The 22,742-nt window shown below is 45.5% G+C and overlaps 1 protein-coding gene across 14 annotated transcripts in view; it reads right to left on the minus strand.

The window, feature by feature from the left end:
* The window catches only part of PTPRK (protein tyrosine phosphatase receptor type K), a 1,613,435-nt gene that overhangs the window by 5,778 nt on the left and 1,584,915 nt on the right, over positions 1–22,742 (minus strand). For all 14 annotated transcript variants that reach the window (XM_078648913.1, XM_078648910.1, XM_078648911.1 and 11 more), the window contains one exon: positions 2,815–2,950. In XM_078648913.1, coding sequence (XP_078505039.1) covers positions 2,815–2,950 — 136 coding nt within the window. The remainder of the gene's footprint in view (positions 1–2,814; positions 2,951–22,742) is intronic.

A 22,742-nucleotide genomic window follows, 5' to 3' on the forward strand; every position in this document is an offset into this window, starting at 1 on the left:
GTCCCTCAAGGTAAACCTAAAGGTTCTATATTTCTCTCAACTAGCAAATGGACTAATATATTCAAATGGATACACTTTGGATGCAATCCTGGCACCACCATGACTCGTCACAAAAACTGGAAACCTTTGCATAATCTAGAGTGATCATCCCCTTAAATACTTTCTGTTAAGCTTCCCCTTAAGAACAACACCTACAGAATAAGGACCAAACTAAACTACTAAACAAAGAAGAGGAAATTCGAATCTCACGATAACTTCTCCTCCCCGAAAACAATGATGGAAATGGAAAAAGTGGCTCCATGGATTTGACGAAATAATATTTGAGATGATACTCCCATGCCCCACGCATAAAAAAGAAAATCCCTTGGCTCAAAGAAAGTAAGCAAACAATATGATGACAATCAAACAAGAATCGAGGTAAAGCTCATTGTCAGAAAAAGAAATACAGGTCATCCATTAAGGATACAGAAAGAATGCATTACTCAACAGGGCATTTAAAATACCATTTTAATGAGGCGCACAGTATTTCTCTCACAATTCAATAACACAAAGTAGAGGGCTGACAAAATATCACTTACAAGTCTCCTGTGATTCAATTGTAAACCAATTTGATTTCAAAAAATGAAATAGTGCACAGTGTTCCTCTATTTTACATGGCTTTGTAAATGAATGTAAACTATCTGCTAAGAACTTTACTATGATTTTGTGGCATTGAATAACATGCCTAACAATTTGATTGTGATGCTTTTGAGTATTGTATGTCACTCGCCTCACTAAAGTCACTCTCCTCCCCTCCCCCCACCCAGTTGGGCACACCAACATTTTTTATTCTAATTTTGTTTATAAATTGTTTCCTTAAACCAATATCTATCAGGTGCTTTGTGTGATTAAACAACACTTTAGCACTAATTAATTTCTCTTTGTTGTTGTTTTTTGATACCGTTTTTGAAACTACTTTTGAATATAACTGTGCTGGGACCATTACTTTCTATACTGCTGTACACCCAGGTACCAGTGATTTTGGGTATACCCTTTATAATGATTCCAACTCAAGCATAAGAGCAATTACAAAATGCAGCATCATAAGGAGTGCAATTCTCTAGCGTCTGTATCCTCAAATTTAAAGAAATTTTCCTTCATGGCTATCTGAGCACACGCCACTATTTGCACTGCACTATAATACTTGTTCCCACATACGAAATATTGCTCATCTAGGCTAAATATATCCTTTGACACTAGAGAGCTCTGATATTGATAGAGCCTGGCTGTCATACCATGCAAAAAGGATACCCAAATGATGAAGCTTATCACCAGGCTTGGTGATTGATGGGAATCCATACATATTAATTTGTATGTCATTTTACCCTAACATACTTTGGAAACTTGTTAAGGAGTTTCTCTTTTAGGTCTCTTTCTCTACAGACGCTGGTATATATTTTGTATTTACATGTTAGTTTGGGGCGGCATATTCCAGTTGGTCTTTAAACTTTGGCCTCTGACCCTATCTTACTTTTCTTGTGTGTTTTGTGCAATTCTCTAGTCGTGGCACACAACATCAAATCTGTGCAGAGAATAATGCCACTATGGTCAACCAACAAGACACCAAAACACTTTCCACATACCCCACATTGCAATTTAACATTCTTCAAACTAAGCACTACCTACGCTGTGAGGGAGAGGTGGTGGTGGTGGGGGGTGTGGTGTATGTGTGTGTGTGTGTGTGTAAATAATTCTGGGAAACAAAGAAAAAGTTTAAGATATGGCTTTTGGGCTCCAAAAAATGAGGGTGAGTGTAAATTCTGACTGTCCAGAAGGCTGCATCTACTTTAAAGCCTTGAAATCCACTAACATATCAAATATCTCAAGTGCAAAGTATTGTTCCTTTATTTAACAAGTGCAAGACTAACTCAGTAGGATTTAGTTACCAACATTGATCTTATAAATCAGCAAATGGAATGCATGTTGGTAACAGGATAAAACAACAAGTATGTGAACTGTTTACCAATAAGTTTCACAACACCCACTGCTAAAATCATAGTGTATTGCATCTAGCAGCAAATCAACACAATCAGATCACAGAAACAGAAAACTGTTAGAAATGCTAATGAATTATTGAACTTAAATTGCTGGGTTACTTTTTAAAGCTATTTGAATGCCCTAGGCTAAGGAAGTGGTTTGTGACTGATGGCTGTGAGAGCCCACTATGGTCTAGTGGATTTCCTGGTTTGTTTGCAGGCTGCCAATCTTTACAGCCGTAGAAGACTGCAAAGATAGTACACCACAGAAACAAGTAACGTAGCCCAACTGCCTTCCACATACTAAAGGACCACACTGCATAACATGCAGTATGGGCATGAGACTTACAGTTTGCATTGCACCTGAACACATGCATTACAGAAATGTAATTGTATTTGACTAGTACATTGTACCCCTGACAAGGTGCTGAAGCACATAATCGGAGGGCTGCATGCAGTAAGGTCTATGTGAGAAACATTTTTGAATTGTAAATGTGTGACCAGAGTGTTGTTCTAAATCTGTGTTGTAGAAGCGTCAAGTTATATATCCTGTGTTGGATACAACAGTCAAGAGAAAAGCGCTCCATAATAACTGGGGATTGAATGTACTTTTAATATGTAAATTTTGACAGCTTTAAAATCCAGATGGTTTATAACGTTACAATGAACAGTCAAATGCTTACCAAGTAAGAAAATAGATTAAAAACATCATAACATCTGGCTATGTCGCTAGTGGAAACATTACACGTGGTTATAGGACAGACATCAGCACAGTAGTTTCATCACTGCTGCATCTTACCGTTGTTTCCACCATGTTTGGTTTGCTGTTACGAAGAGACTTTACTGCATGAAAAACATCCACGACGTTTTGTCTTTTGATCATGTCGCAGACGATGCCAATCGCACAAAACATTCCACTGCGACCTCCTCCATTTCTAAATATAAAAAGGTCCATTTAAATATGTAAATTAAAAGCCAATTCCAAATAAGCTTTGCCACTTTTGCACAAACGTCTGCAGTGCATAAACACAAGGCAGTGGTTTTAATGATAGAATCATTGAAAACGAGTGAGAACGAAAACAAGCTCAGTTATTTTAGTGTCAATCAGTAATTAAACAACTTTATTCGGCTTTTAAATAAAAACCATAAAAGTACAACAAATCGATACATGTTCCACATATAAAAAGTCATCCTCTGGATACGTACAGTAAAGTTAATTTAAAGTTAATTAAAGCGGTTAAAACTATTTAAAAATACACAATTACAGTTAAAAAAAGATATAAGCGGGTTCTGACATATACAGCAGTCAACCTGGATACCCCAGCATTCAGTCACAACTGGATCTAAGCCTGACAGCCAACTTAAAAAAGTTAAGAACATGAAGTACCGGGTAACCTGGAAGCATTTGTAAAGCAGGTCGAACTTGGCTAAAATTTGCCCTTTTTAAAATGGAAATAATATATGACTTTATGGGTACCTCTTAGAAACTACAGAACATTAAAAAGTGGAGCATGTCCTGTGGAGACTTTCCGTCACAGCCACAGGGCAAGAGATTATGACCCTTGTTTGCCCCTCAACTCGGGTCAATGATAATTTATTTCAATGTCTTCAATGATCCAATGAGATCTGCTCTGAGAGGCTAGAGAACTCTTACTGCTTGATGGCGGTCTGTCCGTAGACCGCGAAAGCAGCACTTCATCTGAGCTCCGCATGCTAATGAAGTAGAGGGAGAGCTACAAACTTCTGCGGTCATACACGTAGCCTTAAAGTATTTATTTTCTACAAGTGGCCGGGGTGAAAAAAAATTCCTATGCTACTCTTCGAACTTCACGAGCTTTGCGAGCAACTCCCGCACTCCTCCAGCACTACAGCAGACTCGCTTACCCTGCTCGGCTGTCCCGTTCGGTCCCGACCGCTTGCTCCCCCGGTTGCAGTCTCGGTCCCGCCTGCAGATTCAGCGTTGCGGGGCGGGGCTCACCTCCAACATCGGACTCCGCAGCTGAGTCACCTGTGCTCAGCGCTCGCAGAGGGGGGGGGGGGACCAAGGCTGCATTGTTCCCTCGGACTGTTCACTTGATTGCTCCATCGAGCTGTCAGCAGCGGAGTTCCGCGAAGCAGCCGCCTTGACCCTGACCCTGACGTCCATCTCAGAGGCTGAGACGAAGCTTCGGTCAGGTCCCTTTGAAAATATGCCGGCAAAGACATCTGCCTCTGCTGCCGCTACTAGAGCACGGGTGGCTAAAGCGGCTCGAGTACTTCGCAAAGAGGCTGAGCGACATCAACGTGATCAATTAGAGGAACAGCTTGAAGTGGAGGAAGCCCATGCATTTTCTAGCTCTGGTAAAATGCAAGATGCGAAAACAGCTAAATATTGCCGACCAAACAGCAAGACAGGACCTGCATGCGGCCCGAAGGAAACTAAACTCGACCGGAGGCACTGTTTTGGATCTATTCCTCAAAAAAGGTTCACAGAGTGGGACTCAGAAAAATTTGACTAAAGAGACTGCCAATGATTTATTGCTCAATCCATCTAATGAAGAAAACAATGAAAACAACGATACCATGTCCCCTGCTACGGTACCAGAGCCTGAACTGGAACAATATTCCAAGAACATGCCGACTCCTACAACTGGTGAAACGCTCTTTGCAACCCCTGCTCCCGTACAGCCCCTCCTAATAGACATTGAAGTACTATTGAAGTTACAGCTTGCACTCCTCTCCTTACCTTATCTGATGCTCCGAATGACACCGCTCAGGTCCAAGAGTCAGAGGGTCGATGTATGTCATTCTCGGGGGCCGGGGAAAATGTTTTGGGGGTACAAAACGATCAAACCCCCCTTGGGACAGTTCAACCCATTCAGATGCTTCCAACTGGGCTCCATATAACACCATCACCGCTATCAACTAGACCTACTGGGCTCTTGAACACACCTTTCCAACAACTTACAGATAGTTCCTATGTATTGACTGGTAATCAGCTATCTGATCAGATAATGTCAGAGAAAAATACTTTACAAACTCATTTGTTAGAAGAAAAAGATAAGGAGCTGAGTGAGTTTTATTTTTTTTCGGATGAGAATGGTATTAATGTTCAGGAGGAGTCGTCGGATGAGAATGACTCTTTCGCAGGCTCATTAGATCCAGAATCCGACCTAGAATCTGTGCTCAGCTCTTATTGGGATAGTTCCGATGAGCCAGACTCAAATGTTAACACAATTAGAGCCACATCTAAACCTACAACCAAGATTGTTCAAAAGGGCCAAACCGAAAACCACACGATCCCTAGCCCACTGCCACACTTATCCGGGATTCCAAATAATCCATCAAACTCTGATTTATCCCACTCAGCCGTAGAGACTATTCTGCAGGCTATTGCGGCTCATAGGGAAGAGACAGCATTAGATAGTAAGAGATCCCGGGCTACACTCCGCAAAATGCAAGGAGTTGTCAGGAAACTCTCTAAATCCTGTAATCTGATTGGCGAAAGAGTCACTGAGATCGAAGCCAGGGTTGTGACAAATGAGAGAGAGACCACCATGAATGCTGAGCGAGTCAAGCATCAGGAAGCCGAACTTGTGGATATCAAATGGAAATTGGAGGAGTTTGAAAATCGGCAGCGCCGGAATAATTTCCGCATTCTGGGAGTCCCGGAGAAATTGGAGGGGGCTGACACCCGAGCTTTTGTAGTTAAACTGCTTAGGGAGCCCCTACCCGACCTTAAAGACTGCAATCTCGAGGCAGAAATCCAGCGTGCTCACCGGATGCCCTTTAATATGCCCTCAAAGCCTGGGGTATATCCCAGAGCAATCTTAGTCTATTTTGGGAACTTTTTGGTACGACAAACTGTGGCGGATAAAACTAGACCTGATCATAAGGTACTTTATAATGATTTTTCTTATTTTTCAAGACCGGACTTCTGCCACGTTACTGTGGAGAGGCGCTGGCGGCTTCGCTCCTTGATAAAACCATTTCAAGAAAAAGGCGCACAAGCTTACCTGAATAACCCCGCGAAGTTAAAAGTTGTTCACGGTGGTCTTACAAAAAATTTTCAGTCGGAAATTAAAGCGAAGGCTTACCTAGATGAAATCTCATAGATTTGAGAACATTAACTGTATCCGCCCGTCCCTAGAGATGTTCTAATTTGTTTAGCTATGATATGAAAGGATCTACTGTGACATTTAACTTGATGGCTTAACGCGCTATACTCTATGGTATTTTGACTTAACATAGGAATGTTGAATTATTGTATATAGTTTATTGGGTACTATCTCAGGTTCGTTTTAACTCTAAACTTTAACTTTTGGCTTTCCTTTCTTTCTTATTAATCTTCATTATTTTTCACTACTTAAATACTCTAAAATGCGGTAGCTTAGTTGTTGTGTTGTGTCTGCATCACCCAGACTCTGAGTGAGTCTGATTGCCTACTAAACGGGGGGGGGGGGGCTCTCATCGGGGATTTAACCGCATGCGTGCGGGCGGAATTCCGCCCGTACGCTGAGTTTTTTTTAAATCGCACTTTACGTGACGAGCTGGGCTCGTCATGAGCGTGCGAGGAGGCTACCTCATGACGAGCCCAGCTCGTCATGAGCGTGGAAGGGGTTAAGGGAAGGGAAGGGGGGTTGTCAGGGATGGGTATGGGGGGGTCACTAAGGGGGGTGAAAATACAAAATCATAAAAAAGAACCAGGTTTTTCAGTTAAAGACTTACCCAAGGGGACATTAAAAGAATCAGTAATCGAATTTGAAATGTGTTTCAAAGCAATGATGTATCTGCTTAAGATGATTTTACAATTTTTCCCAATAAACAATGGCTAGATTAAGTGTTCAAACTTTGAATGTTGGAGGGTTGTTAACAGGGGATAAACGAAAACGCTTGGCCGAACTGCTCAAACTTAATCCAGTAGACTTACTTTGTCTTCAAGAAACTCATGTACCATGGGTTAAGAAATCGTGGTTAAAATTGAATGGGTATAATCTACTGGTGGCCTCTACACAATCCTCAAATATAAGGGGGGTCGCAATATTAGCCAAAACTTATCTTGGGTTAGGGCTACGTCATCTTTCAGACCCTTATGGGTAGATGGGCTATTGTTAAACTTGCTTATAACCAGTTTTGGACTAATTGATGTTTGGCTACAAAATAACGCCCATGATCTTGGTTTTACCTACTTCTCTCATCCTCATCAAAAGCAAGTTCGAATCGATTATATGTTTGTTACTCGAGAACTTGCTTCACAAGCAAGTATTAACAAAATCCCAAGAATAATATCAGACCACAACGCATTACTTCTTCGAATCACAGTCAATCCACTATTTATCCAACAGCGGTCCTGGTCGTTCGATAGGAAACTCCTGTCTAACAATGAATTTATATCCTACATTAAAAATTGGACAGAAGAGTTTTTTAACATAAATCGATTTAGTACTTCTAGAAATATAGTATGGGACACATATAAATCCGCTTTAAGAGGAGAGATCTCTAGCTTTCAATATGCTGCACGCATTAAAATAAGAAATCAGTACGAAGCAAAATTATCCGAGTAGGCCAAAGCCGAATTAGAGCATAACACCTTGATTGCACAGGGCAAAGACGCTAGTAATCAATGGCTTCAAGTTGCAGTTTTAAAAGCTGAACTTAACACTAATCTCAGCCAGAAAGCCGCTCAAACTTATAGAGCTTATAGAAAGAAAGCATATGAAAGTGGTGAGAAAATAGGCAAACAGTTGGCACTTCGAACCCGACAAAAAAATGCATCAAATAATATTTCAACAATTGTAGAGGGTGGGCAGACTTATGTCCAACCAGCTGACATTATTTTTCAATTTCAACGATATTACCAAAAATTATATTCTGAAGAAGTATTCTCTTCTGTAGAAGATATTAATAATTTTTTGGCGGGCCTTCTCAACAATCCTACAGCCGCCAGTCTTCTAGACGATATAGCAAGAGAAGAACTTGAAGGCGAGATCACGTTGGCTGAAGTAGAGTCTGCTCTATCACTGTTATCATCGGGCAAAGCAGCTGGCCCCGACAAACTGCCGATTGAAATATATAAGATTCTTAGCCAACAATTAAGCCCCCTGCTATTGGATCTATTTTTGGGGGTTCAATATAACGGTATTCCTCCAAGCTCTTGGGACGAGACTAGTATTATAGTATTTCCTAAAAAGGGGAAATCACCCGAGCAACTGACTTCTTATCGCCCCATATCTTTGATTAATTCGGACTCCAAATTATACGCAAAAGTGATGGCTCTCAGACTCAGCAGGATCATTGGAGATCTGGTTTCGCCGTGGCAGCATGGCTTCGTTCCGGGAAAAGGGACCACTGATCATACCCGTCGGGCTATTGCCCTTTTTGACGCCATGTCTGTCACGGGGGTCCGGATGTCTATGATCCTGCTTGACGCTGAGAAAGCCTTTGATCGTGTTTCATGGAATTTTTTGTGGGTAGCCATGACACGTCTTAATTTTGGCCCTAAATTTCTCAAATCCATAAAATCTATGTATCTACATCCCAAAGCAAAACTTTCATTGCTAGGCTTGGAGTCTGACTATATTAACATTGCGAGAGGTACAAGACAGGGGTGTCCCTGCTCGCCCCTCCTCTTCGCTCTCTACATTAATCCCCTAATTCTTAAATTTTTGGAAAGTGACGATATTAAGCCAATTTTCTGTAACCAATATGAAACAAAAGTCTTAGCCTACGCTGATGACATCGCGGTGTTAACATCCCACCCGACCGAGGCGATTCACGAAATTGAACGACTATCTTTACAATTTGGAACTTACTCGGGCTACTCTCTTAATAGAGCTAAGACCATTATTTTATGCACTGATAACACTCTCTGTCTAGACCAAAGAAGAGCCAAAACTGCTACTTATCTTGGAGTGATTATTTCTACTAATACTAAGATCCTAGTTAAAAATAATTTTGATCCACTCATAGATAAGATTAAGACAGATTTGGATAGAGTAAATGGTTTGCACTTATCCATTATTGGCAGGGTGAACTTTCTGAAAATGAACATATTGCCAAGATGTCTATATCTTTTTCGAACAATTCCCTTATTAGTTGATCCTAAAATACTTATGTTGATTAACAAACTCATGTCTAAATTTGTTTGGCAACACGGGAAAATCAGACGTTCACTCTCCTATTTATCCATGCCCTTAAACAGGGGCGGGCTCACGGCACCAAATATTACGCTGTACCATTGGGCAACCTTCCTAAAAAATCTGAAACCAAAGGTTTTAGAGCCATCTTTTGATACTGGAATAGATTCCATCCCAATCCCCTCCATATATGAGCTTGTAATAGGCCAAGAAGCCATCGGCCTATTACTAAGAAAGACTGAAGCTAGTCACTTTAAGAAATACAAGGGAGAAATTATAAAGAGTGCTTGGATAATCTGGAATAAGGTACTAAAACATATGAAGATAGGTAAAGTCACCCGGTATACACCCTTGCTTCAATCTACATTACATCCGGTCTTGACTTCGACTATACGGCAAAGAAATGGCAAAGCATGGGCATTAAAACACTTAAGGATATATGGATAAATGGCTCACACACTGTTTTTCAAGATGTAAAAATAACATTTGGTCTGCTCGAAGGGGATTTTCTTAAATTTGCTCAATTGCATGCCAAACTAAAAGCAAAAAGGGATTCTATCAGCCTTTCAAAAATTGATTTAATTGAATCATTCACCACTTCAAAAATTAGGATAGGAACATTCTATGATATACTTTTAACCAACATAAATGATGATAATGAGCAAACAGAAACTAAATGGGCGTTGAAACTCAACAACCCTGATGTTGATATAGATAGAATCCTCGACATGAGTAATAAATTGTTTATGGCTAGCAACTTAAAAGCTCAATTGTATAAAACAATATTCGATTTTTACTTTACCCCGGCCAAACTCTTTGCGTGGGGTAAAAGAGAGACAGATCGATGCCCACGCTGCTCACAGGGCCCAGCGACTTTAATCCATATGTTTAGCAACTGTTCGGAACTTTTGGTTATAAAAAGTATGATTGCTTCATTTTGGGAGAAGATCTTCTTTCACAAACTTCCAGAGTCTGATACCCTATTTGTTCTAGGCTTTGATGATTCTTTGAAATTATCTAAATCTGAACAAAGATTAATTTTTATTGGTACAGCTGTATTGAGATTAATTTTTGCTGCCCGCTGGAAGGAAGGTTCATCCCCTAGTTTTCAAATGTGGCTAGCTCGCTTTCTTGCGGTTTATAGCTATGAATCGGCAATATTTGCCACCAGAGGCATTAAAGTAAAGTTGCGTGGCGAAAAGCTATGGCGCCCAGTGTCCACTTGGAAAGCAGGTTTAACTCCCAGCAGAATTGGTTGAGACTTCTGAAACTCTTTGACTTATTCTATTGTTGTCATCTTTCTATATATTGCATATTGTACTCATAAGGCAAATAGCCCATTTTTGGTGTTAATTGACTTTACTGTCTTTCTTTATATCTCCTGTTATTATTATCTGCTATCATTCTTACATTATTGTTTTCAAGAATTTTTTTATCACATCATTTGTCTTCCTTTGTATATATCTTACTCAATGATTCAAACTTGCTTGGACTGTCTTATGCTGATACTGGTTCTTTAATAAAAAAAAATTAAAAAAAAGAGATCTGCTCTGAGAAAGTACAAACTCAGAAAAAAAATACCTTCAGTGGTAGAGACTGAATGTCTAAACTATTGTCAGTAGAGACCGTGGCTTAAGTGTAAGTGAATATAGTGATAGTCAAGTTTTAGTGAGCAAACTTTGAAGAAATTGGCATAAAGATTGATGCACCAAAATGGTGTGGTCTGGAATAATTCATGAAAGGCACACAACCAGAGCGGCAAGATGCAGCCATTTTATTGTCACGGTTAGCACGCATCCTATGTAAACCTATCCATACTATAGACCAAGGCCACCCAAGTGTGACCAAGTCCCAGGGAACCAATATTCTGAACGGCACAGCAGGAAGGTGCCTGACAATGTCATGCAAACAGCAGCTCGTCCACCCCAACAGCTCTCAATCGGGTCCCGTTAAAGGCTCTGTAACCAGTCTTTAAAGTACCTCAGCATAATTGTTAGCACCCTATGAACCACCCTGCCCTCCTCCCATCTTCCTCACACCTCCTACCACCACACCACAACGCCTCCCTCCCCCCACCCCATAAACACAAAGTTTCCAACTCCAAGGGTGCTGTTCTGGTCAATCCGATTTACGGCTGGCCATGCATAGACCATTGTTTAACATTACAGCTTAAATTATGTTTCAAGTAGATAAATTAAGCACTGGCAAAGCCAACAGCTCTCCCACAGGCTAGACATAGACCAGCGCAGCTGCTGCACAACATGGCTAAAAGTTTGAAAAAACGGCTCCTTCATCATTTGACCCTGACCTTACTTAATCTTGAGACGGACCTCTGAGTTGGCTACTGTCCTCCATATGTCCTGCCTTTGCCTGTTAGTTTGGGGCACTGAGGGACAGTTTCCTGTAGGGCACACAGGACAGTCAGTACTGCAAATGTTGTTTAGGTTATCCTCAGAACTTTTACTTCATTGGTCGAGGCGTGGCCAGGAGTTGCCCCCACCCACAGGCTGGTGCCAGTCATCAATGCGACCCCCAGAACCCTCCTCATACCACTCTGGACCTGTGGAAAAACAGAAGAGGTCTGGACCTGCTGTCTGTGGTATCAGTTGGGGCATGTTCTCCCTCTTGTACCCAGGACAAAGGAGTAGACTTCAAGGGTCATAAGGCTGACCTCCTGTTTGGGGTGCAGGGACACAAGAAGCTCCCCAAAAACTTTTTTCTGCCTTTCCAGCTGGCCATTTGCAACTGCCCTGGACCCTGCTGCTGGCGTGAGTCTTGATCCACGTCCTATCGCCAAGGTCCTGGACCCTCGGATAGTGTGAAAATGTACTCCTCCTAAAAAATGTGGAAACCTGGGACTTGGCAACTTTTTGCCCTGGGAACTGGAGAGGGTCTGGAACAAACCTCTCAAGCCGATCTCACCAAGATACATTGTTACTAAAAGAAGTAGCTCATGCTACGCTCCTCACAGTACCAATAAATCAGATTTAGCAGGAGCTCGCAAGGAAGGTATCCAAACTCATACAGCCCTATTTGACTACAGCCTGCAGCCTTTCACCACTGGAAGAATACAAGCTTCAAAACACTAAGCCTGAAGGTAGAAATCTTCACCCATCAAAGCGCGAAAAATTTACAGCTGTGGGGGATCTTCTCTGGTGGCAAATTTAATTTTTTTCCCACTTGGAGATTCCCTACCAAAAGTCAATGGCTTAATCAAGACCTCGCCAAGTGGCTATCCAAGGACGTGGGCCCTCAGCCACAGCCTGCTGTCTTGCCCAGCTGAAGATTTTTGACTTTTATTTCAAAGACTAAGTCCGAAGGTAAAACTTTTCACTGTGATAAACCTGGTTCCTGTATCCGACCCATACTCCATCGTGGTTGGCCTCAAACTATACCCTTGTCCTGGTCAAGCACAACCAGATGACCCCGGCCTTGCACTTAACACTTTTTGTAGCTATTTTGAACCTTAAAGTTTAAAAATGTATCATTACGATTCCCCTTATAGGATTCTGGTCGCTTGTGCGTGTTTTATTTATTACAATTGACTATCTAAATTGGTTTGGAGACCATACACTTAAGTTAAGCTTGTCTGTTCGGTGCCATAGCTATCATGGGGTTGCCATGAGGCACAGGGTCAGACTGATTTGCATATAGCCATGTCTGAAATGGGGTGGCTGAGTGGGCTAAAGAATGGTGGTGGATTAAACCCAGATCAGTTGACTGGGGGTGAGTGTTTGATTTGCTCAAACGTTCTGTCCATCATCCCCTTTTGTATCACTTTGGTGACCCCATATGCCAGAGGAGGCCACTGACAAAAGACAAGGAACATAACCTGGTGATACTTTTGTCGCAAGGAGAGGTTGCTATGGTGACCAGTGTGGGCCAGAATGCCAACTGAGGATCGGAACCAGAGGCCACAAAATCAACCGTACTCTCACCTGTGGGGAAGACCAAAGAAAACTTACCACTGCATTGGAGGAGCTTTGAGGAGAACCAGTCGCGGTCCCTGCAAAGCTCAATATGTGATAATCATCATAGAAAGATACTCATGGAAACTCTGGTCGAACAATCTCTACTAGTGTGAGTAACAGCGAAGGGCCAGAAAGCCCCAGGGGATCTTGCTTGTCAGATAATCCTTTGGGACTGAAACATTTTTTACTTTTCAACAAAGTCGGAGTGGGACTCCCGAGACTCGAACTACTAGTGGGGTCTAACCTGAATGTAACCTATAGTGAATGGGGAATAACCACTAACGTTAGCGAGTGGGAAGTGACCTTAGGGGGTTGTGTGTATTGTTTATGTATGCCATATTTCACTTTGTGGTCCTATATAAAACCTCCTTTTGTCATAAGTATTGGATTAGACAATCATTTATTGCTGCTATTGAACTTGTTTTAAGTTGTGAGCCTGTGTTCACACCCACCCCCTACCTGCACACCGAATGTCTACCTCCTCTCAGAGAAGCCTTGGACTAACTCAACCCAGGCAACCACAGAGTAAAGTGCTGAAGTGATACTTGGCACAGTTGCTCAGGATCCATAGTAAGTCGGGGCCCAAGACATCAAGAGTAAAAGGCCTCAACCCCACAGTTGGGACCAGTAGCTCTTGCTTGTCCTGTGGCCCTCTGAACTGATTTCTGACACCCTAGAAGTCAGGCTGGAACAAGAAACGTTTGAACGGTACCTCTATGCACTGGTAGGTGGCACCATCCAGAACTGCATTGACACTCCGGAAGTGACATGCGGAGCCTATATAAGCGCCACTCCTGCGTGCTCACATCCGGTGCTTTTGAGGCTGTTCGGGCTCCCAGACACAGAGCTCCAACAGCAAATTGGCATTTACCAGTGTGCAGATTCCTAGACTTAGGATCTTATTAATGGACAGAGTCCAATATACAAAATGGGGAGCATGGGAGAGTTGATGAGAAATCTGTGGTTAGAGTCTCTATCAGAAAATGTATCGCAGAAGGTAACTTGTTTTTTGATAGAGACTTCTAACATCAGATTACTCACATTTTGAATAGATACCAGAGCAGTACCTATTAGGCGTTGGGTCTGTGAATTGGCTCAAACCGAAATGTCCTGCTAAATTCTCCTCTTAGCAAAACTGGCAGTCCAGACAGTAGTGCTTCATGATTGTATGGAGGGACTGTCTGGCAGATATCCTGGACAGGAACTCTGTGTGGCAAGGCAGTGGTAGCAGCCTTGACCCCAGTGGAATTAGCTTGCAGTCCCTTCGAAGGCTGATTTTTGGCCAGTGAATATCAGATCTTGATACAGAGTACGATCCAGCAGGAGATGATCCTTTTCTGCACTGCCTTGCCTTTTTTCACTCTAGCAAGCCTCACAAAGAGCGGATTGTCCATGCGGTGTTCTTAGATACGACCAAGAAAAACGTTGTGATCTTTTGGGGTCCAAGCAGTACTCCACTCCTTGCAGGGGAGAGGGGAGCATAGAACGTTGGTAGGGTGATTGTTTCATCAATGTGGATCGGTGTCACAACTTTAGATAAGAAGGATGCTCACATCCACATAACCAATTTATCTGAGAAGAATGCGGTGTATGGTGGATGGAGGCAGAGAGCCTTGAGCTCACCCACTTGCCGCTCTGATGTAACAGAAGCTGCTCTGATGCTACGGAAATGATGAACCCTGCCTTGAAAGTAAGAAGCTATAGTTGGCAGCTGTGAAGTGGTTCAAAGTGAGTCACAAACTGTGAAATTAAACAACAAGGGCCTGTCCAGCAACCACAAAAGCCAAAGGATACCCTTATACTGTGCCCAGAGCAAAGTCTTGCGGGCAAGAGACCAAACAATAGAGTGCTAGATTACTTGGTCTGGAGGTGGTCAATCTGATTAATGCTCCACCAAGTCACAACAGATGCATACAGTTTTTATCGAGGAATGCCTTGCTGCCAATTCGACATCAACCACCTCCAGGGAAGGTCAAAAGTAGTCAGCTGTCACTGCTCAATATCCATGAATGAAAATGGAGATTGCGAAGGCTGGGTGCAGAACCCTGTCCTGTTGCAGGCCCTTCTGGAGGGGCAGACTGATCAGCGGACAGATGCTCAAGCTCAGGAGTTCTAAATACCAATCTTGGGCTATTAGGCGGTCTTGGGTCCGGTTGGTTGTAATCCTCGGTATGCAAAGCAGAAAAGGTATTGTTAGGAAAGCATACAGGAGTTCAGAAATCCACTATAGGCGGAACCAGTCTTCTAGCGAGAGACGCCCTGGAAACTTCAACCCGTTAGAGTGCTGACATTGTGCGTTCTTGGCAGTAGTGTATAGATGTGCACTCTTGGCAGTGATGAATAGATCCCGCCAAGGTTCTCCCCGTTTGAGGAAGAGATTTTGCGCCACCTTAGGGTGTAGTTACAATTCATGATCCGCTAGGTGTTGGTGGCTGAGTTGGTCTACCCTGGCACTCATGGATCCTGCCAGGTGGTTCAACACAAGGAAGATCTTGTGGTGATTCAGCCATTTACAGAGGCATAGTGTCTCCGGGCACAGGTGTGAGGACCAAATTGCGCCCCGCTTGTTGCAGTGCCACATATTGGTGGTGTTGTCCATAAGCACCAATACCAGCCTCCCTCAGGAATGTAAGGAAGGATTTCAATGCGAAACAAAAGGCCTGCAGCTTTAGAAGGTAGATATGGAATGGGCCTCTGCTGGAGACCAGAGTCCTTAGATCTCCATCTCAGCCAGGTAGCCACCCGAACCCAATCCAGAAACAATGCATTTTCACCATGGTGAGCTCTGGGTGAGGTAGGGAGAGGGGTCCAATCCAGTAACCACCACTGTAGGTCTTTTGCAGTTTCCTATAAAATCTAGCTGTGGTCGGAGAGGTACCCTTGATGTTGGACCTACTGAGACTTCAGTTTCCACTGCAGAACACGCATATGCCAACTGACGTGCTTGAGCAGCAAAATGCATGAAGCCAAGAGTCTCAGCAGCCTTGAAGTCAACCTCCCTGAAACAAGTACAGAGGCTGAAAGATCAAGATTGTAGCCTGAATGCCCCAGACTCTCCTCTCCGAGAGAAAAGCATGAAATAGAACTGTGTCCAAAATAGCTCTGATGAAAGGAAGCTTCTGTGAAGGAGTCAGGTGAGTCGGTGGCACGTTAATGCACAAGTTACTTACCTTCATAAACGATATTTCTGTAAGAAACATTAGTAGTTCTAGATTCCTTACCTTAGAATTAGGAACGCAGAGCCATGCAAGAAACTGACCACTAGGGCCCTGAAAGGGATGACCTTAACCCTAGAAATCAGTTCACAGAACGGGGAGGATGGGTGGGGCGGTAAGAAATCTATCACTACTAATGTTTCATACAGATATATGGTTACCGAAGGTAAGTAACTTGTGCATCTGAAAGAAACACAGTGATAGATTTCTTATCTTAGAATAGATACCCCAGCAATACCAACCCCGGTGGTGGGTCTTCGAACCAAGACCACACCAGAAAGTCCTGGAAAACAGAACGGCCAAAGAAGCAGTCTCTCCAGACTTGGCTGTCAAGCCCACGTAGCTGCCTGACAGATGTCATGCAAGGGAACTCCAGGTCCCAAAGCAGTAGTAGCTGCCGTCGCCCTGGTAGAATGGACGCATAGCCCCACCGGAGGCCCCTTTTTAGCCAAAGAATAACAAGCCTTAATGCACAGAATGACCCACCGAGAGATGGTCCATTTGTGCACGGCCCGACCTTTCTTTGTGCCCACGTAGCCAACAAAGAAGTGGTCATCCACCCGGAACTGGTGTGTGCGGTTGAGGTAGAATGAGAGTGCACGTTTTGGGTCCAGATGGTGGAGTCTCTCTTCCTCTTTTGAGGGATGTGTAGGCGGAAAAAAGGTGGGCAAAGTGATGGTCTGCCCGATGTGAAAGGCAGTGACAACCTTTGGCAGAAAAGATGGACGAGTCCTCAGAACAACTTTGTGCGGATGGACTGAGAGAAATGGAGGTTTAGAAGAAAGAGCCTGGTGCTCACTCACTCTTCTGGCAGAGGTGATGACCACCAGGAAAGCAGTCTTTAAAGACAGTTGTCTTTTCACAACTGTCACAGGACAGTTGTAAAGTGGCTCAAAGGGACCACACACATCAGATAGGTCAGAACCAGGTTCAAGTCTCACTGAGGCATTATGAAAGGAACAGGAGGGAAAAGATGAGTAATGCCTTTTAGGAAACGATTTACAACAGGGGACTTGAAAATTGAAGGCTGATCTGGAAGCTGTAAAAAGGCTGAAATGGCCGAGAGATATCCCTTGAGCGTGCCCAGAGCAGAGGCCTGCTAGGCCAAAGAAAGGAGAAATAGAAGGACCTCTGAAAGAGGGGCAGAAAGGGGATCCAAAGCCTTTGCTGTGCACCATGCCACAAATTTATTCCACCAGCAAGCGTATATTGTTTTACTGGAGGGACGCCTGGATGCCAAGATAACATAACAAACTTCGGGAGGCAGGTCAAAAGACGTCAACTGCCACTGCTCATTCTCCACGCAAGGAGGTGGAGGCTGGACACGTTCGGGTGGAGGACCCTCCCCTGCGACAGAAGATCCTCCCGAAGAGGCAATCGGAGTGGGGGATCGATCGCCATGCTTAGTAGCTCGGGATGCCATATTCTTCGAGCCCAGTCCGGAGCCACAAGAAAGACCTGGGCCTGGTCGCGATTGATCTTCAGCACTCTGGGTAGAAGTGGTATAGCGGAGGCGTATAGTAGACCGCAACTCTACTCGCGACGAAAAGCGTCGCCTAGCAAGTGCCGCCTTGGAAATTCCAACGTGATGTCATTGCGTGTTCTCTTTGGTGGCGAATAAATCTAACCAAGGCTCTTCCCACTGCTGAAAGAGACCTTGTGCCACGTCCGAGTGCAGACGCCCTTCGTGATCCATCATGCACTGGTGGCTGAGTTCATCCGCCCGGTGTTCTGAGAACCTGCCAGGTGTTGAACCACCAGGGAAATGCCCTGATGTTCCAACCATGTCCAGAGGCGTAGAACTTCCTGACATAGGGTCCACGACCCCACCCCGCCCTCTTTGTTGCAGTACCACATGGCGGTCGTGTTGTCTATAAACACCAGCACTACTCTCCTCATGACAGAGGGGAGGAATGCCTTCAGTGCAAGTCGGATCGCCCAAATGCTCCAGAAGGTTGATATGGAGTAGGGACTCTGCTGGAGACCAAAGGTCTCTGTTCTCCGCCTCTCCTATGTGGCTGCCCCATCCCAGGAGGGACGCGTCTGTCACCACTGTGTGCTCTGGTTGGGGAAGGGAGAGGGATCTGCCATTGACCCAATTGCAATTGTTGTGCAGTGCCCTCCGAGATCTGGACGTGATTGGACAGGTTGCCCTGATGCTGTGCCCACTGGAACATCTGGTCCCACTGCAGAGTCCGCATATGCCATCTGGCATGAACCACTAGCAGGATGCAGAAGGCCATCAGGCCCAGTAGCCGAAGGGTTATCCTGACCAAAACCCGGGATAGAGGCTGAAAGATCGGAATCATAGTCTGAATATCCTGGACTTGCTGCTTGGGAGGATAAACCCGAAACTGCGCAGAGTCCAGACCCGCTCCGATGAAGAGGAGCTTCTGAGATGGAATCAGGTGCGACTTCGGCACATTGATGGAAAACCCCAGCAAATGCGGGAGGTCGGCTGTAGTCTGGAGATGGGAGACGACTGCCTGGGGCGAGCCCGCTTTCAACAACCAGTCGTCGAGATAAGGTAAAACTGGAGCAGATGAGCTGCGACCACCGGCATAACTTTTGTGAACACCTGAGGGGCGCTGGTAAGGCAGAAGGGGAGCACAGTAAACTGAAAGTGCTCGTGGCCTACCGTGAACCGCAGGTAACGCCGGTGGGCCGGCAGGACGGGGATGTGGAAATAAGCGTCCTGCAAGTCCAACACTACCATCCATCCAGTCTCCATGGTTGAGAGCAGACAAGACCTGAGCTAGCGTCAACATCTTGAACTTCTCCTTCCGGAGGAAGCCGTTGACATTCCTGAGGTCCAAGATAGGTCGCAGGCCCTTGTCCTTCTTGGGGACCAGAAAGTAGTGGGAATAGCAACCAAGACCTACTTCTGGCCAGGAACGCGTTCAATGGCCCCCGTGGCCAAGAGGGCCGTGACTTCCTGCTGAATAAGCGCAAGATGGTCCCCCAGCATGCAGTGGTACCGAGGTGGCATGGCTGGAGGGGTAGTCTAGAAGGGGAGGGAGTAGCCCCTTCGGACTATTTGCAGCACCCACCTGTCCAAAGTGATGTTGCACCAGTGGGGGAGATGATGGCGTCTTCTGCCGCTGACTGGCGTTTGATGAGCCTGAAAGGTCAGACTAGGAAGGCTTTGAAGTGGATGCTGCGGTGGTGGTGGTGCAGAACCGCCTTGGCGGTTCCCATGCCCCCGGCTGCGCTGAGGTTGCTGTTTCGCCAGCCTGTGGCTCTGGAATGAACGTGTTGGGGCACCCCTTCTGTGGCCACGAAAGGAGCGGAAAGCAGAAGACGGAGGAGGCCGAGTGGCTGAGAGGCCCAAGGACTTCGCCGTAGCCCGTGAGTCCTTTAAGCGCTCCAACGCACTATCCGCTTTGTTGCCAAAAAGGCGAATGCCATCAAAGGGCATGTCCATCAAGGTGTTCTCGACATTCCCCGAGAAGCCAGTTCTCAGCCAGGCGTGGAGCTGAAGCGCCACTGTCGTGGAAATCACCCTGCCTAGCGAGTCGGCGGTATCAAGCCCACAACGGAATGGCTAACTTAGCTGCGTCCTTCCCAGCTGCAATAGCTTGGACGAGTAATGTCTGGGCCTCCTCCGGACAGTTGGGCAGCACCTGCGCAACCGTGTCCCACACAGAGTGGGAGTAACGGCCCAGGAGGCAAGCTGTGTTCACTGACCGCAGCCGTAAGCTGGCAGATGAAAACAGCTTCTTTTCAAGCTGCTCCAGCTTCTTGGATTCCCTATCCGGAGGTGAGGAAGGGAATGCACTCTGGGATGCAGAGGCTTGGACAACCAAGCTCCCAGGGGTGGGGTGTTGGGAGAGAAAGAGGGGGTTAAAAGACAGCAAGGGCTCCGCAGAGATGCCGCCTGTTGAAGCACTTCAGTCAGGAAGTTAGTCCCGACGGCTACTGTAGGGAGTTTGAGGTGGAGAGCCTTAGCCGCCCTACGCAACACCACTGCATAACTTGCTCCCTCCTCCGTAGCCACGTAAGGAGGCGACAGCATGCAAAGGTCAGTCGAGGTGTCTAGACCACTGGCATCCCCCAAATCCTCTGCCCAGTCTGGATCATCATCACACTTTTGTGTGAGAGGGTCCTCAGACCCCCTCCCAGTCCTCCCCTTCACCAGACGTCTGTGCAACATCGGCATCGCCTCCTGCTCAGGGCTGAAACCGGGGACGTCGTCGGCGGTAGTGGCACCGCCCACACCCACAGCTGTGTCGCGCAAAGAGAAGTCGAAGAGCGACGGCGCTTCTTTGACTTCTTTTTGGAATGCTTCAACTTACCTGACCTCGAGTGGAAAGACTACGATCCAGAGGAACGATGATGACGGCTCCGCGACCGGTCCCTCGACGTCCCATGGCACTGGGAACTTGAGCGGACTTTCAGGATAGCTTCCGCAAAGTCTTCGGTGCCATGACAACTTGGAGTCGTGGTCGCGTCCCAGGCAGTAGAGACACAAGCGGTGCGGGTCCGTCACCGATGACATGCGTTGACAGTCCCCGCAGTTCTTGAAGCCGGGCATCCCTATAACACCAGGAGTCGATCGACTCTAAAGAAATAAGGTAAAAGGCCTGAAAAAAGCTCAGTCAAAAAGTGACTGGGGGTACTTGCTCTTTCCTGATCTGTGCTTGCTGGCGCGGAAAAAGAAAAAACTGACGTAAGCACACGTGGACGCGTCTAAGTCGCTCCAGCAATGTTATCCCGGCGCCAACAACGTCAACGAGGCACGCGGTGCCGCACAACGACGTCTACTGATGAAAAACTTTCCGGTTCCAGTCTGACGCCTGGGGGTAATTCTAAGGTAAGGAATCTATCACTATGTGTTTTTTTCAGATAGTGAATCCCAAAGTGGACAGTAGGTTCACCATCGTCAGCAGGAGGTTGACACCTTCCTGGGATGAGCCTGCCTTGAACAGTTAGTCATCGAGGAAAGGGAAGATTGGAACCCTCAAATTCCAAAGGTGTGCTGTTACCGCCACTATCACCTTTGTGAACACCCTAGGGGTGCTGGTTAGACCAAAAGGGAGCACAGTGAACTGAAAATGCTCCTGTTCCACTACAAACCACATGTACCACCGGAGAGCCAATGGGCCTGCAGGACTGGTATATGTAAATAGGCATCCTCCAGGTCAATAATCACCAACCAGTCTTCGGGATCGAGGGCAGACAAGACCTGGGCCAGGGTGTGGCATTTTGAATACTTCCTTCTGGAGGAAGGCAATGAGATATGACGCATGTCTAAAATATGAAGAAGGCCTCCGCCCTTCTTTGGCACCAGAAAGTAGCAGGAATAACCACTACAACCTACTTCTGCCGCAGCCACCCTTTCGATTCTCCTTTTGGCCAAAAGGACATGCACTTCTTGCCATAAGATGGACAGGTGAGCCTCCATCAGCTGTTCCAGGGACAGATGAAGGTGAGGTGGAGTGGCAGTGAAGAGCAAAGAGTATGGCTTCCGGACTATCTGTAGGACTCACCTGCCCGATATGTACTGCAAACCTGGAAAAAAACCATAGCTGGATCCTGCCTCCAAAGGATGGCTCTTCTTCACTAAGGCCATGCTAAAGGGGTTTGGCTATTAGTATCGAGTAACTATCCCGAAACCGTAAAAGAAAGGAGGGACAGACAAGCCCAGGGAGTGTGCTGTGAGTGATCCTGCTCTTTTTGAATCGCTTCAGAAAAGAATCGGTCTTATTCCCAAATTGGTGAGTCCTGTCAAAGGACATGTCCATGAGCGATGATTGGACATCGCCTGAAAACCCCATTGACCACAGTCAGGAGTTGGGGCAAATGGCTACACTAGTGCCAGTGGCTCGCCGAATGAAATCGGAATCCATGTCACAATAAATTACGAACTTGGCAGCATCACAACTGTCCTATACAACTTGGGTGAGGACAGTTCAATGGTCTTCCGGGACACCTGGGAGGAGTTGAGCCACCTAATCCCAAAGAGCATGGAAATAGCTGCCCAGCTACAACTAGCACTGAGGGACTTGAAGGTGCAGTGGGCAAAGTGCCTGGATTATTCAGGCTTGTCGACTCCTGTACCACTAAACTCTCGGGAAAGGGCTACTGCAACTAAAATGCAGGGTGGCCCAGGGCAGGTCAGTGGCATGGTGCTAATTGGCAGTTGACTGTGGCACCACAGCAAGGTTCGGATGAGGGCCCCTAAAGGGGTACCAGTAGAGGCCTTATCAAAAGGTCACAGGGTCTGGCCTGGCTGGATAACGCCTGTCAATAAGTTGGTTTTGAATTCTAAGGTGGGGAGCTGGAGGTCAAGAACTTCAACCAACCTTTGCACTACAGCTGCAAAATAGGCACTCTTTTCAGTGGTGTGTCCTGGTGGTGCAAAGAGACTAAAATCAGGAGAGGTGTCGAAAATCACTAGCATCTTGTAGGTCATTATTCTAGTTA

The sequence above is a fragment of the Lissotriton helveticus genome, chromosome 6, assembly GCF_964261635.1.
Source record: "Lissotriton helveticus chromosome 6, aLisHel1.1, whole genome shotgun sequence".
NCBI lineage: Eukaryota > Metazoa > Chordata > Amphibia > Caudata > Salamandridae > Lissotriton > Lissotriton helveticus.